General features: G+C 36.6%; 1 protein-coding gene across 5 annotated transcripts in view; it reads left to right on the forward strand.

Annotated features, from left to right (window-relative positions):
• The window catches only part of MYO1B (myosin IB), a 185098-nt gene that overhangs the window by 130634 nt on the left and 41344 nt on the right, over positions 1-13120 (forward strand). For all 5 annotated transcript variants that reach the window (XM_084643733.1, XM_084643735.1, XM_084643732.1 and 2 more), the window contains exons 13-14: positions 34-99; positions 12450-12554. In XM_084643733.1, coding sequence (XP_084499859.1) covers positions 34-99; positions 12450-12554 — 171 coding nt within the window. The remainder of the gene's footprint in view (positions 1-33; positions 100-12449; positions 12555-13120) is intronic.

A 13120-nucleotide genomic window follows, 5' to 3' on the forward strand; every position in this document is an offset into this window, starting at 1 on the left:
ATACAGAACAATAACTCAATCTTCTCTTAAAAGGCACAAACAAAAGTCAGAAAGAAGGTCATGGGAGTACTGGACATCTATGGCTTTGAAATTTTTGAGGTAAGTGCTTTAGAATACAATTTAAATAGAATTTTGCATATCTATAACAAACTTTACAGCTATTACTAAAGCTAAATCTAGTTGTTCATGTATGTGTAATCACAGTTTCACCTTCTGTAAGTTAAGTCTAGTGTGTCTTTCTAAGTACACACGATAAATGTAAACTGAAGTTAGGTGGTCATCTTAGTATGCCTTGCAATTATAGCACAAATTTATCAAAGCCAAATTGAATATGTTGCATTGATACAGCAGGTACCACTGAAAAGTAAATATTTACTATGGTACCATTCTGAACATAGGAAATATTGTGGTAATGTCCATGCTCTCATACAAAATTTGTCTATAGTACATGTTCTGTGTGTGGCCTTGAGGCTTCTTATAGATATCTGCAAAGAAGGTTCTTTTCCTTTACAAAAGAAGACATCTTTTCTGCTAGAACTAAAAATAAATTATATTTCATTTCATCTCAGTACACTTAAACACTTAGATTTTTTTGAAGTGTTTTTAAATGTACTATCAAAAGTTCTCAGTTATATCAAGTGAGTTAGCCTGATGCTGTTAGGTACAGAGATCATGACTGAATTGTTTATTCTGGCAAACTTTATTTCAGGAGATTTGAATATCTAGTTAAATATTGTACTCTAATGTTCCAGCTAAGAAACTATGGGGAAAAACATCTTGTCTGTTTCCTCCTTTCCCACTTTCTCACAATTTCTCTAGGAGACCAGTAAGTGCAGTTACTCTCAATAGAAGGTAGGAACAATCCACCTGGATTTATCTCTTCCCAATACTTAGAAAGGGGAAGGTAGTATATGCTTCATTTCAGATATATAATGAATCAGAGTAGTCTAACAGTTTTGTAAAGAGAAGAGATATAGCTAATATTTGAAACAGGTTTTTACTCAAGAAGATAATATTTAGTTTCCTGAAGATATGAAGAAATTAGGAAAATGTACAGTATGGGATCAATCTGGAAGTAACTCTTAGTAGTAGGACTATTTGGAGATGGTGGTAGTTATATTCCTTTAGAAAGTTACACAGTAGAATGTTACTGTTGTTGGCAGAAATTTTGTTTTAACCAGCTGTGTATGTGCACTTGATTAAGTGTAGGGTGAGGGTGAGTTTAAAAATGCTGGAGTAAATCTGAGTTTGTGGACTGTCTATGGATTGTTAAATTGAATGCAAAGAAACAAGTTTTTTGTTGGGTTTTTTTTTTTAAGAAGTTTGACATTAGAAAAATAAAGCCATAAAAACAAGTAGTTAGACGTAAGGACACAGTTTCATAGCAGCAAAATAGAAGACTACATGCTTTTTTCCTCTCAGATGTATATTGAACTATACTATAGTTTATAAAATGCTTAAAATAATAAATTTGAAAATGGAGCAAGTTTGTTCATTTAGTGTCCAATCCTACCAAATGCAGAGCAACCTCAACTTCTATTTAAGCAGATAGGAGAAAAAGTACTCTACCTCATGGGATTAAACTCATAGGGTGAAATTCACCGAGGTACACAGGGCAATCAAGAGTCATTTGCATCATGTAAGTGTCATAGTGGAACCACGAGATATACAGCTGTATATTAAGGGCATGATCCAATGCTCATTGAAGTCAATGGGAACCTTTCCATTAACAATGAGGAGTGTTGGGTCAGGTCCTAGTATATGGCTTAGATTGTGTAAATTCTAAATTTTAAATTGTAAGCTATCTAGGACTATTCTGTTCTATAGAGGTTTTTGTACTGCACTCATCACCATTGTATCTGAGTGACTTCCAGTAGTGTGTTAAGCAGTGTGACTACACATCTGTCATGTATTGTTCTTTCATCTTCTCCCTAAAGGAAGAAGTGTGTGCAGTAGTGTGTCTTGTTTTGGCAGTGTTTTTTATTTATTTATTAAACAAATATTTGTGTTGCTATGTGTTTGTATTAAAGAAGGCAGGGTTAAAGAACGTGCATTGCCCTTGAAGCAGAAAGAGTTGAGGTTTGTGATGCTCCTTAATTCGTGGAAGAATTCATCCTGCAGTCATGAAAGTTCTGTCTCCTCCACAGATAAGCTTTTCTCTTATTGTTGAGAGTGCCATTGTGACAGAGGAGTGAAGCTGTCAACTACAGTTGTCATCCAGGAGTATTAGATGGTCTTTTAGGTATCCTGGGCCCAGGCCTTTGGGCACTTGGAAGATAAGGACGAGACCTTGAGCTTGATTTGAAATTCTATTAAAAGCCAGCGGAGAGAGCAGAAAACAGGTGTGATGTGCCAGTTGTAGCCTGTGTTTCTGAGGAGATGTGCTGAGGAGATGCTGAAGGGACAACAAGTATCTCTTTGTTATGCATTTGTACAATGCCTAGCACAACGGGGTTCAGATCCCGGCCTGGGGCCTCTTGGGGCTACTATGATCAAATATTAATAATATCAAATTTAACTTCAGAAACCTTTCAGGAAACAAGGGTGGCTTGATATCAGAACTGAAGATGGTCAGGAAATTTTTCGATAGAATATTTTGCCATTGAAAAATGCTGATTAGTTGACAATGAAATGTTGTGGAAATGAGTCAACTTTGATGACTTTTTTTTTGGTAGGGTGAAGGTGTTCTGTTTTGAGCTTTTTGGAATGAAATGTTTTGATTTTTTTCCTTTTACAAAATAGTTTTTGGTTTATTTTGTATTTATGTAATATAAAATTTTTAAAAAATCAAAATTGGAACAAAACATTTCAGTTTTGTCAAAACAAAATGTTTCAATTGACCTGGTACTAATTTTTGTGCAGAATTTCATTTTCTGAGACATTTCAAAAAATTTTGTTCTGTTTTCTGTTTCAAAATTGTGTATTTTCCTTCAAAAAGACCAGTCCATTTCCCACCTGGCTCTTACTGGAACAAAATCCAAACACTGAAATTATTAAATTGGTAAACAGGTTTTAGTCAATTATACTTTTATAATGAATCTGCATGAAGTAAGTTCAATTAAATAACAAAGATATATGGCAAAACCTGAATTTATGGAGCCTTTTTATAAATGATGGTACTGCACATGTGCAGTCAAAGACAATTAAGGAAATGCTTATAAGAAATGGTTGCATAAAAAAATCTAGCCACCATCAAACAAAAATACATATTGGTAAAACTAGTTATCAAATAGTAAACTAATGTGCTGTAATTGAATGAAATATTATGTAATATATGCAGTACAATACATCGGATGAAGTGAGATAATCATCAGCAACATCTTTTATATTTTCTAGCTTAAATGGTACAGTTCTTCTTCTGGATGGATATTTTACAAATGGATTATTATACATGTAGAATTTTAGCTGACATATAGCTAATGGCAGTGAATTTACAGAGCTAATTATTATTCTTAGTATTTCCAGGAAGTGATTATAAATTCCCCTTAAGAACCAATTAGTACATGTTTTGTTATCTCTTAAATTAACATGCACCGTCTTGAAGGTTAGAACTACAGTAATGTACATGATGGATTTTGATGATAAAAGTGCATTGGGAGTGCCATTCCACCTGCAAACCTGTAACATAAATTTGAAACTTGATTCAGTGTGTTAAAAGTATAATTGCTTATTTTAAACTAATCTCAAACCAAATTAACTACCACTTGGGTTAGCATTAGTACACCTTCTGTTGATTTGGATACCTTTTTAGACTGCCTTGTAAAAGTGCAGCATTAATCCACAAGATGTATTTTCTGTTGCATGTGTTTTCCTGTTTATCTTTAGTTAATGTACAAAATATAAATATGTGCTTTGTTACATTTATAAGATCAGCTATATGAGAAATAATGGCAGGAAGGTGGAGGAGGAGAGATATGTGTTAGAAACTACAGGAGGCATGGTACTTATTTTTTTAACTTTGCCCAACCATTGACAAACCAATATATTCTGTGTGTTTACTGATGAAGGATGAAATCCTGACCCCCCACTGAAGTCTATGACAAAACTTCCATTGACTTCAGCAGGGCACGGTTTCACCTGAAATGTTTAAATTGCCTATGAGGGCCTATGAGAGTATCAGACTAATTTGCTTGTAAAACGCTACCTGTTTAGATTCTAATTACAGTGCTTTTGGAATACCTTATCTGACAGTTCACTTCCATTGCTAAAATTTCCCTGGCTGATCATATTTTTCCTGTTAAAAAGTAATTTCTCTTATTCAGCATCACTGGGTTTAACTTTTCAAAATACAATGGAACTTTTGTGAAAATTTCTAATGGTTTTTCTCCCAGCTCCCCCTAGCTTCCTTTCGAGAAGTTTGAATATAAAGCTAGCTGGGTTGCTTCTTGGGGCTTTGTTCAGTTGATCGTGTTTGCACTGTGACAAAAACTGACTTGCTAAAACAAAACAGAATGTAGCAACTTTTCATTATTCTTTAGGCAATGTCTATCCATTTTTATATACTCAGTGTTGGCAGAAAAGGGAACTAAAAACATTTAAAATTCTGAGTGACTCCTCCCATAGCCGTTCTTTCCCCTATAGTCCTCTCTTGCAACCCATCATCTCTAGATTCTGCTCCTTACAGAAATGTCTGTGCAAATCCCTTCAATCTTAGCTCACAGAAGAAACCAGCTTGTGAAGTCAATGGAAAATATATGCCAGAGCAAAGACTTCGTTTCATGACAAGTCACAAATTCCAGGTTAAGGACCATTATAAAGCATGGAAAGTGTGGTGCTAATCTGATAACTGTGACTGGAGATGGAAGGAAATAGACAGGTATTTCCCCAAACACTAGACTGTGGTGTTGAAACCAGAATAAAATATTACCACCACATCATATTGTTCTCTTGGTTTCTCCAATTCAGTTCGAATAATTTACCAGGCTTTGCACAGGTGTTTTTAAAATCATGTGTCATCTGGACAGTATAATAGTGGTTGAATTAAAATCTGGACAAAACAATCAACTCCAGAAAACTGCAACCTGTTCACATGGTAAATGACCCATCATCAGGACCAAATGAATATGCATGCACTTCAAACATCATATGATGATAGCTGAAAATTGAGCACCGTTGAGAGAGATGTGTAAATTCCCTAGCAATTTTCCCTTGAAATATTCTATCCAAACAGACTGCATGGCAACACAGTATTACCTGAAATCATGTAAGAAACATGCTCCTTTATACTTTGCCAGAAAGCATTTCACATTCAGCAGTTCTTCGTACAAGTAAGAGAGTCTGTGGCAGAGTACAAACGCTTAATTGGATGCTCTCAGAGAACTCTTTGGTTTCCACCATGAATGGCAGCTGATGATATGCTACCCACAAACAATTTTTTACCATTGTGACACCTTGATAATGGTCCCATCCATCATCACATAAAAAAATTAAGTTGGATTCACTTCTGTAAATGTAAATAATATAATTACATAAGCCATCATCCTGGCTTTAAACGTAGATAACATCTGTGCTGAGATAATGCCATAAGAAATGTAAAAGAAGATAATGTCATGATTGGCAACACGTCTTTCTTTATTAGAGTTGTGTTTTCAATGAATGTTGTTTTTTTTTTTTAAGAGAAATGCTCAAATAAGAGGGTGAAGAATTATATTAAGGAAGGGTGGTTTTGTGTTTATAGCAGAGAAATAGGCTTCAGAAGATATGAGATCTATTCTCAGCTCCATCACAAGCTTTCTGACACCTTGCCTAAGTCTCATACCTTGTCTTTGTCTAAGTTTCTCCCTCTGTAAAATCGGAACAATAACACCTACCTCTTGGTGGTTGTAGTGGAATATGTTGGGCTCTTTAAGAGTAATTGCTGCTAGCCCAGATGATACAAGGGCGTACTCCTTCAAAGAAAAGCAAGCTGGAAAATGTGGTACCAGAGGAGTCACGTGATTGCCAGGACTATGTAAGATGAAGCATGCTACTTAGGGAGAGTCCAGACACAGACAATGCCTGCAAGAAATTATTTCCTCACCACCTTTTATTCCCTTCAGGCCTCTAGATAGGCTTCCTCCAAATCCTTCCTTCACCTGAGCGCTCCCTAAATGAACCCCAAAGGCTTTTTTCCTGTATAGTCCTGGCAATGGCATGAGCCCTCTGATACTACGCCTTCCAACAATCTCTCCTATGAACTACATCTCCCCACATGCTCTTCCATGAAGGCTTGAGTCCCAGTAACATCTAGGCTAATGGTGTCCACTTTTAAAGAGCTCAGCACACTTTGCTACAGTGGTATTGTGATTGTTATGAGATCTCAATAGAGATGCAGTTTTTTAAAATTTATTATGAGGTGGCTAGCTAATAGATGGAAGCATTGTATCAACAATTCATCTGAAAACACAACTTGTGTATATACTGTAAATATATAAATCTCAGTTCTAGATATAAATGTTTCATTTTTTATACATACACAAGTCTATTCTGATACCCATCAACAGAGAAAGGGTACTGAAAAATTGATTGCTGTGCTGGTGTATGTGTACTCAGTCAGTTGTGCAATCTACAGAGCAAAGCTCAATCAAGTATATAAGAGTAGAACTAAGTCTTAAATCTGTTGTTTATCATGTGCATCTGCTGGCTAGCTTTGTGAAAGTGGAACACACAACATGGTAAGCCCTACATAAAGAGTATTGCTTGTTCTTTGTTTTTTGGTTGGATTTCTAGATGTCAGAGAGGAGCTTTTAAAATACTTTTTATAAAATAACTGATTTACTGAATTTTAACTTTTTTTTGGTTAAGAAATAATTGAAGCTCATTATGTAATATTCATCACTGCTGTAAAACATGTTGATTGCGTGCTTTTCATGGGTTACATCATAATTTTAAAGATGAGCAAAATATAGAATACAGAGAAACTCTGAGTGTGCTAAAGGGCTTTCCCCTAAAGCAGTGATTAGTTCCATGATGTGCAAATGGACCAACACTATTTAGTAGGTCCTAGAATCTGTGATTCTAGGATTAATTTGCTAACCTGTGTTTGTGATGTGATTATATCTGAGTTTTCTTTGTGTAACACACACACGTTATGTTTGTTGGCGACACAGTTGATTCTTGCCCCTACCACTCACTACTTGGTTTTAGCCTGCATATGCCAAAAAATGCAGATGAGAGCAAGATGTGTTCAGTGGGCCTGAGTATCTTCCTTCGCTCCTGAACTCATTGGGTGTTTTGTCATTGACATTAATAGGAGCAGGGGCAGGCCCAGTTAACTGACTGTGGGAAATGTGAAATCCGTGTGATTTGGGCGTATGTTGTTGTTACTGCTTTAATTATACATTTTGGTGTAACTAATGAATGGGAATTATATTTTGGAAGTTTTGTGACTACGGATATCTGAAATATGTACATTTAAATGTCATGCTTCTAGGGTTCTTTGCCTAGAGAGATATTTTTACAGAAATATGTGCGCTTAAAATCTGCTTTCCATGAGCATTTTTTCCGTAAAGTTTGATCACGTGAATGTTCATGAAAGTGAACACAAAAGTGGGACCATAGGGAATTCATCTTGACATCCAAGTAAAAATTTGTGGACATGTTTTGTGGAATTTGTCAAACTCTTTTAGCAATACTGTGGCAGTGTAGTTTTTCCCCTCTCAAAGAAAAAGTCCAGGGTTTTTAAAAAATCAACAGTTGTATTGATAGATGTGTTATAAACACACAACAGTCTGTATAGAGCTTCTCTAGAGTGTCCACCACCAGAGTATATAAGCTTTTCCCAGGGAAACTTCAATCCCTAAAGGACTTCAGGGAATAAATACTGAACAACAAATACCTGTGGAAACTTCTCAGGGGTGAAAAAGTTAGATTGTTCTGACCTTAATTGCATGTAAACAACCATTTTCTGTGGCAGGAAGAAATGATCTCTCTTTCATCCCTTTCCCTCTTATTTGCATTCTTATGGCAACATTCCCACCTTCTTAGTATCTATATTATGTAGTTCCTCCTTTACAAATCAAGTCTCACTTGCACATCTGTTAAAATCTCCATCCTTCCAGCAGGACCTCACATCTGGATATAGGTTAAATCTTCAGGCCTACTGCTTGGTTCATCACGTCATTCCTTTCAGTGAACCAAGCATCTAGGCTTTCCTTTATGGTTTCCCTTCCCAGCTCTTTTTCCTCTGCAATTTTTGGCAGTAGCCTACACTGGTTGCCAGAGCTGCCCTGGATCCTCCACCTACCGTGAGGAGGGGGGGTACGCTTTTTGATGTTTAAGTTGGGGCAGAGGAGCTGTGGTACAGATAAAAGGAATTACACATTTTTGGGAGTGTAAGAGACCAGAATTCAGTTACCTGCTACTTTAAAAAAAAAATTAACTAATATGTTAATTTTAAAGGAGCCAGTTCTGTTGCTTTGGATACAAGCTGGCACAATTCTGAACTTTTTTTTTTTTAAAGTTCAACTTTCCTATAAAGTAGTCTTGTTTGTGTACTATTGTGTTTTATGTATTAAAACAAACAAACAAAACCTTTTTGAAATTTAACAGTCTGGGGAGTGTGTGTGGGGAGAAGATCTTCTAAGGCACAAATGTGGGTTAGACATCCAACTCTCATTGACTTTCAATGGGAGTTAGGCAGCTAACTGTCCTTGGTTCCTTTGAAAAATTTCTCTTGTAGTGTACCTCAAAAATAGACACACATGTTGCCTATGATGAGGGAAAATGTGATAGTATAAAATAATTTGATAGAAGAATATCCCCTCTCTTTATAATCTGTAGCAACTCCTTTAATTAAGAAAGTAGCCTGTATTGTCTTCAACAGGAGTACAAAGCTTGTCTTGTTTCGCCATTGCTTCTAGCTTAACCCCATCTTCATAGTGCTGGTAGAAATCATAGGTGCAGTTATTTTTACATCTACATTTTCATGGTGAGTTGCCATAATATACCTGAAATACTCCTGCAAATCCTGTCTAAACCTATCAATGTCTTTCCTGCTTTTACTAATCTGACAAACATTTTCAGTTTAGCCATTCCAAGGCATTTCTGCCTGAGGCTACTCTGTAAACTTTGCTTCAATTAACTCTTTTTGGTAAAAATCTCATTCTTTTGTGTCTTGTTTGTGGTATCTACTCAAGCCAATATCCTTTTAGGTCAATATCCTTTTAGCCAATATCCTGTAGTTGGTTTGTTTGGGTAGAATTTCAGACAACTGTGAAAAGAAATGTCTTTCCTCAAAGTATAACTTAGATTAACTTAAAAAAAACAAAACTTGATGTCTGTAGTTGCAGTTATCTTGTATTAATAGTCACTAGTGCTTGTGGAAGTTCAAGTACACTTTCTCTTGTATCCTTTATTGTAATTTAAATTTTAGCCATTGACTCGGTCATACGCGCAAATGTCAATAATAATAAGGATGTCCTGTTTAAATTGATTGCTAGAGTGGCAAAATCAAGTATCTTGATGGTTTTAAATAAAATTTAATTTTCTATTTTTGGTGATTTGCAAAGGAAAAAAATATGTAGATTTTTGGGTTTGCTTTTCTTTAACAGACAATCAATATGATGGATTTTAAAAAAAGTAAATCTGAAAAATGTTTCAATGTGTGAATAATAATAAACATTTTATATATGTAACATACACACACTTTTAGTCAGTATAATTTAGTACTAATCACTTTTCCATATGGAGATGCGTATATTAAGGATTATGGAATACAGTTTGTGAACTAGAAGTCCTGTCTTTGTCCTTGTAAAAGGACAAAAATAATCCCTCAGGAAGAACATTCTTTTGGTGGTGCATAGGGTTACCTGACTTGGGGATATGGTCTGTATCTCATCACTGTTTTGGCCAAGGAGATATGTCAGTTTGACTCTGTTCTCCTCAAAGGCATCACTCTTGATATATTTAGTTTATCTACATATGTCAAACTTTTACCCATTCTTCCTTAAATGTGTTGTAGCTCCTTACCCTGTAACGAGATTTATCGATTAATGGTCATAGGGTCATATAGGTGACTGTCCAAGTCAAATGCTGCTCACTGACTAGAGAGAAGTTTAGCATGGGAGAACTCCTGTTTTAGGTCACGTTGCCAAGTAACTAAAATAACTATGCATGCATCTCTACGTAGGTAACATTTAACATTCATACTGCATTTTACATCTTCAGTGTGATGTACAAACATGAATCTATATCCAGCTATAGAAATGTAAACGAAAAGATGCCACTGTACTACTGTGTTTATATCTGTCAGCACTCATTCAGTGTAGCTTTGTATACTGTAGTGCTACAGCAATTGTATAAGGACTGATTGCAATTTATGTAATTTGTCTTTTTGAAACAGAATGCAGTAAGTATGACTTGTTTGCAGTGTAGTTTTTATGCATGCTACATTTTTAAACTTCTCTTCTAGAGCTATGAAAAATTTCCAAACCCTGATCTGTAATTAAGCTTTGAAGGACGTCAGGATCTGAAGGGGCTGCAGAAAAAAATTGGGTATGTCTACACAGCAACTAGACACCCAGGGCTGGCCTGTGCCAGGCGACTTGGACTCACAGGGCTCAGCCTGTAGGGCTGTTTCATTGTTGTGTGAATTTCTGGGCTCAGGCTGGAGTCAGGGCTGGAGTCCAGGCTATCGGACCCTGTGAGGTGGGTGGGAAGGTCGTAGAGTTAGCCCAAACCGGGAAGTCTACACAGCAATAAAACAGCCCCCCAGCCTGAGCCCGGCAAGCTGGAGTTGGCTGGCATTGGCCAGCTACAAGTGTCTCGTTGCTATGTAGACATAGCCTGAGAGATCAGCTTTGATTTTGCTTTAGCTTAAACCCAAGTTGATATAGGTAACTATGCTACGTCAGGTTTCAGAGTAACAGCCGTGTTAGTCTGTATTCGCAAAGAGAAAAGGAGTACTTGTGGCACCTTAGAGACTAACCAATTTATCTGTAAGGAGAGTGATCACTTTACATAAGCTATTACCAGCAGGAGAGTGGGGTGGGGGGAGAGAAAACCTTTTGTCGTGATAAACACCCATTTTTTCATGATTTGTGTGTATAAAAACAAACATCTTCTGTATTTTCCACAGTATGCATCTGATGAAGTGAGCTGTAGCTCACGAAAGGTTATGCTCAAATAAATTGGTTAGTCTCTAAGGTGCCACAAGTACTCCTTTTCTTTATGCTACTTCAGCTTTTCCTAATCTGCTTGAGTGTGTTCTTAATCATGGTTTTAGTGTTTTAGCAGCTAGTTGATTAAACTGATGTTTAAAAAATTGCAGGTTTTTTTATTATCAAGAAATTTGTAAGTGTAACTTCAGCTTCATAGGTATTGTGCAGCAGATTTGTTGACAGGTGTAACTTCATGGTTTAGTTTGTTACGCAAATATCAGTCCTCCAAAATAACCAGAGACATAGCCATATTAGTAAAAAAGTAACATGTTGGAATGTCTTTAATTAAGAAGGAAAGAACAGTAGTAATAACTAAAACTACTTTTACATAATTGTAAGTAAAATCGCTCTAATAGATATGCATATTCAAGGTGTTAATGAGTTATGAACACTTACTAAGGAGAAAATAGAGCCTAGAATGTGTCTTTTTGTTAATAAACACATTTTAAGCATGTATCAGAAAATGTGTAACTGGACATTGGTTGCCCTGATTTTAAGATAATTGGAATAAAGATATAAGCTAAAACCTTTTAGAGTGAAATCCTGGCCCCTTGGAATTCAGTGGCAGTTATACCAATGACTTCAATGGAGCTGCAATTTCATCCATAGTATTTAGGAACTTGTCCTAATGATAGCTTCGCAGAGTCTGAAATGTATTATTTTGGAAATGTACTGTGGTGATATCCAAAATATGACATTCTGTAGTTTGATATGTACCACAGTGCCTCTGAGTGGCCACACACCCTGCTAATCAGAATCCATAGGGAAATGTAATATTTCATTTACTATGGACCTTATAACAATACTGATAATACACTTGTTTACTTTTATATCTGCTCTCTCAAGCAATACTGTAAATGTAAAGGCATATCAGTTTTTTTAAAAACCATAATGTTAGAGCCTGCAGAAACTTCCCTTTAGGTGCTCCCAATGTACCACATGCTAGGAGTGGGTTGTTCAGGGGGAAGTCTTCTCTACATGGTCTCTGCTCTGGCATCATGGGAAATGGCCACATCATATTATAATAGCCCCATATTATCACCCCACCCTGAGGAAATGATGAGGAAACACCATAAGTCAAACTTGCAGTCCCTCATAGTGGGGAAAATCACATGAGAAGATTTGATCCTAAATTTTGAAATTATAATCCATTTTTAACAATGTATACATGGAAATGCCACCTTTAAAACCAGAGAGTAAACCAGTAAAGCTGCTTGTAGACTCAAGGCCTTTGCCGTAACTTACTCCAACTGAATTCCAGAGCATGTTACATGCAACAAATGAACAGAAATGTGTTGATTTGTTTTACAGGACAACAGCTTTGAGCAGTTCATTATTAACTATTGTAATGAGAAGCTGCAGCAGATCTTCATTGAACTCACCCTAAAAGAAGAACAGGAGGAATACATACGAGAGGTAATGTTCAAATTCATTTGTTGGTATGATCACTTCTTACTCACTCACCAATACACACCTTTTCCGGGCACAGTACCCAGAGCTCTCTTTCTGAACCTGAGCCTGCCATGGAGAGTAGCACTGTTTGTTGCCATCTGCTATCATAGTTCCCAAGGTAACTGCACCTCTGATCCCCGCGATAGGTCTCAAACCTCTGTTACCTTTCTCAGGGCAGAGTCCCATGACACATTCCCTTCTAGACTGGGGATTTAGGCTATGGTTCATTGTGATCACCTTAGCAGATTTAATGGTAGTTCACTACCTGCAGCCCTGTCCTCTGAGAGATGACAGGGTTATACAGTGACCAACCACCCTTCATAAAGCAAAGTATTATTTATTCAGAGCAAAAGTGTTACAGAGAAAATATACCTTAAAAAACAATAAACAGCTTATATGCAGGCCTGGCTTACAAAGTGTCGTGCATCTTCCACGTGGAGACCCTGGTGCAGGTTCAGAGACCTTCATGTCGTCTCACAGGGCCTGTCCCTCTCGTCAGTCTCATGATAGCTCTGTAAAAGTGTGTGTGT

Source organism: Lepidochelys olivacea, assembly GCF_965140295.1.
Source record: "Lepidochelys olivacea isolate rLepOli2 genome assembly, chromosome: 11".
Taxonomy (NCBI): Eukaryota; Metazoa; Chordata; order Testudines; family Cheloniidae; genus Lepidochelys; species Lepidochelys olivacea.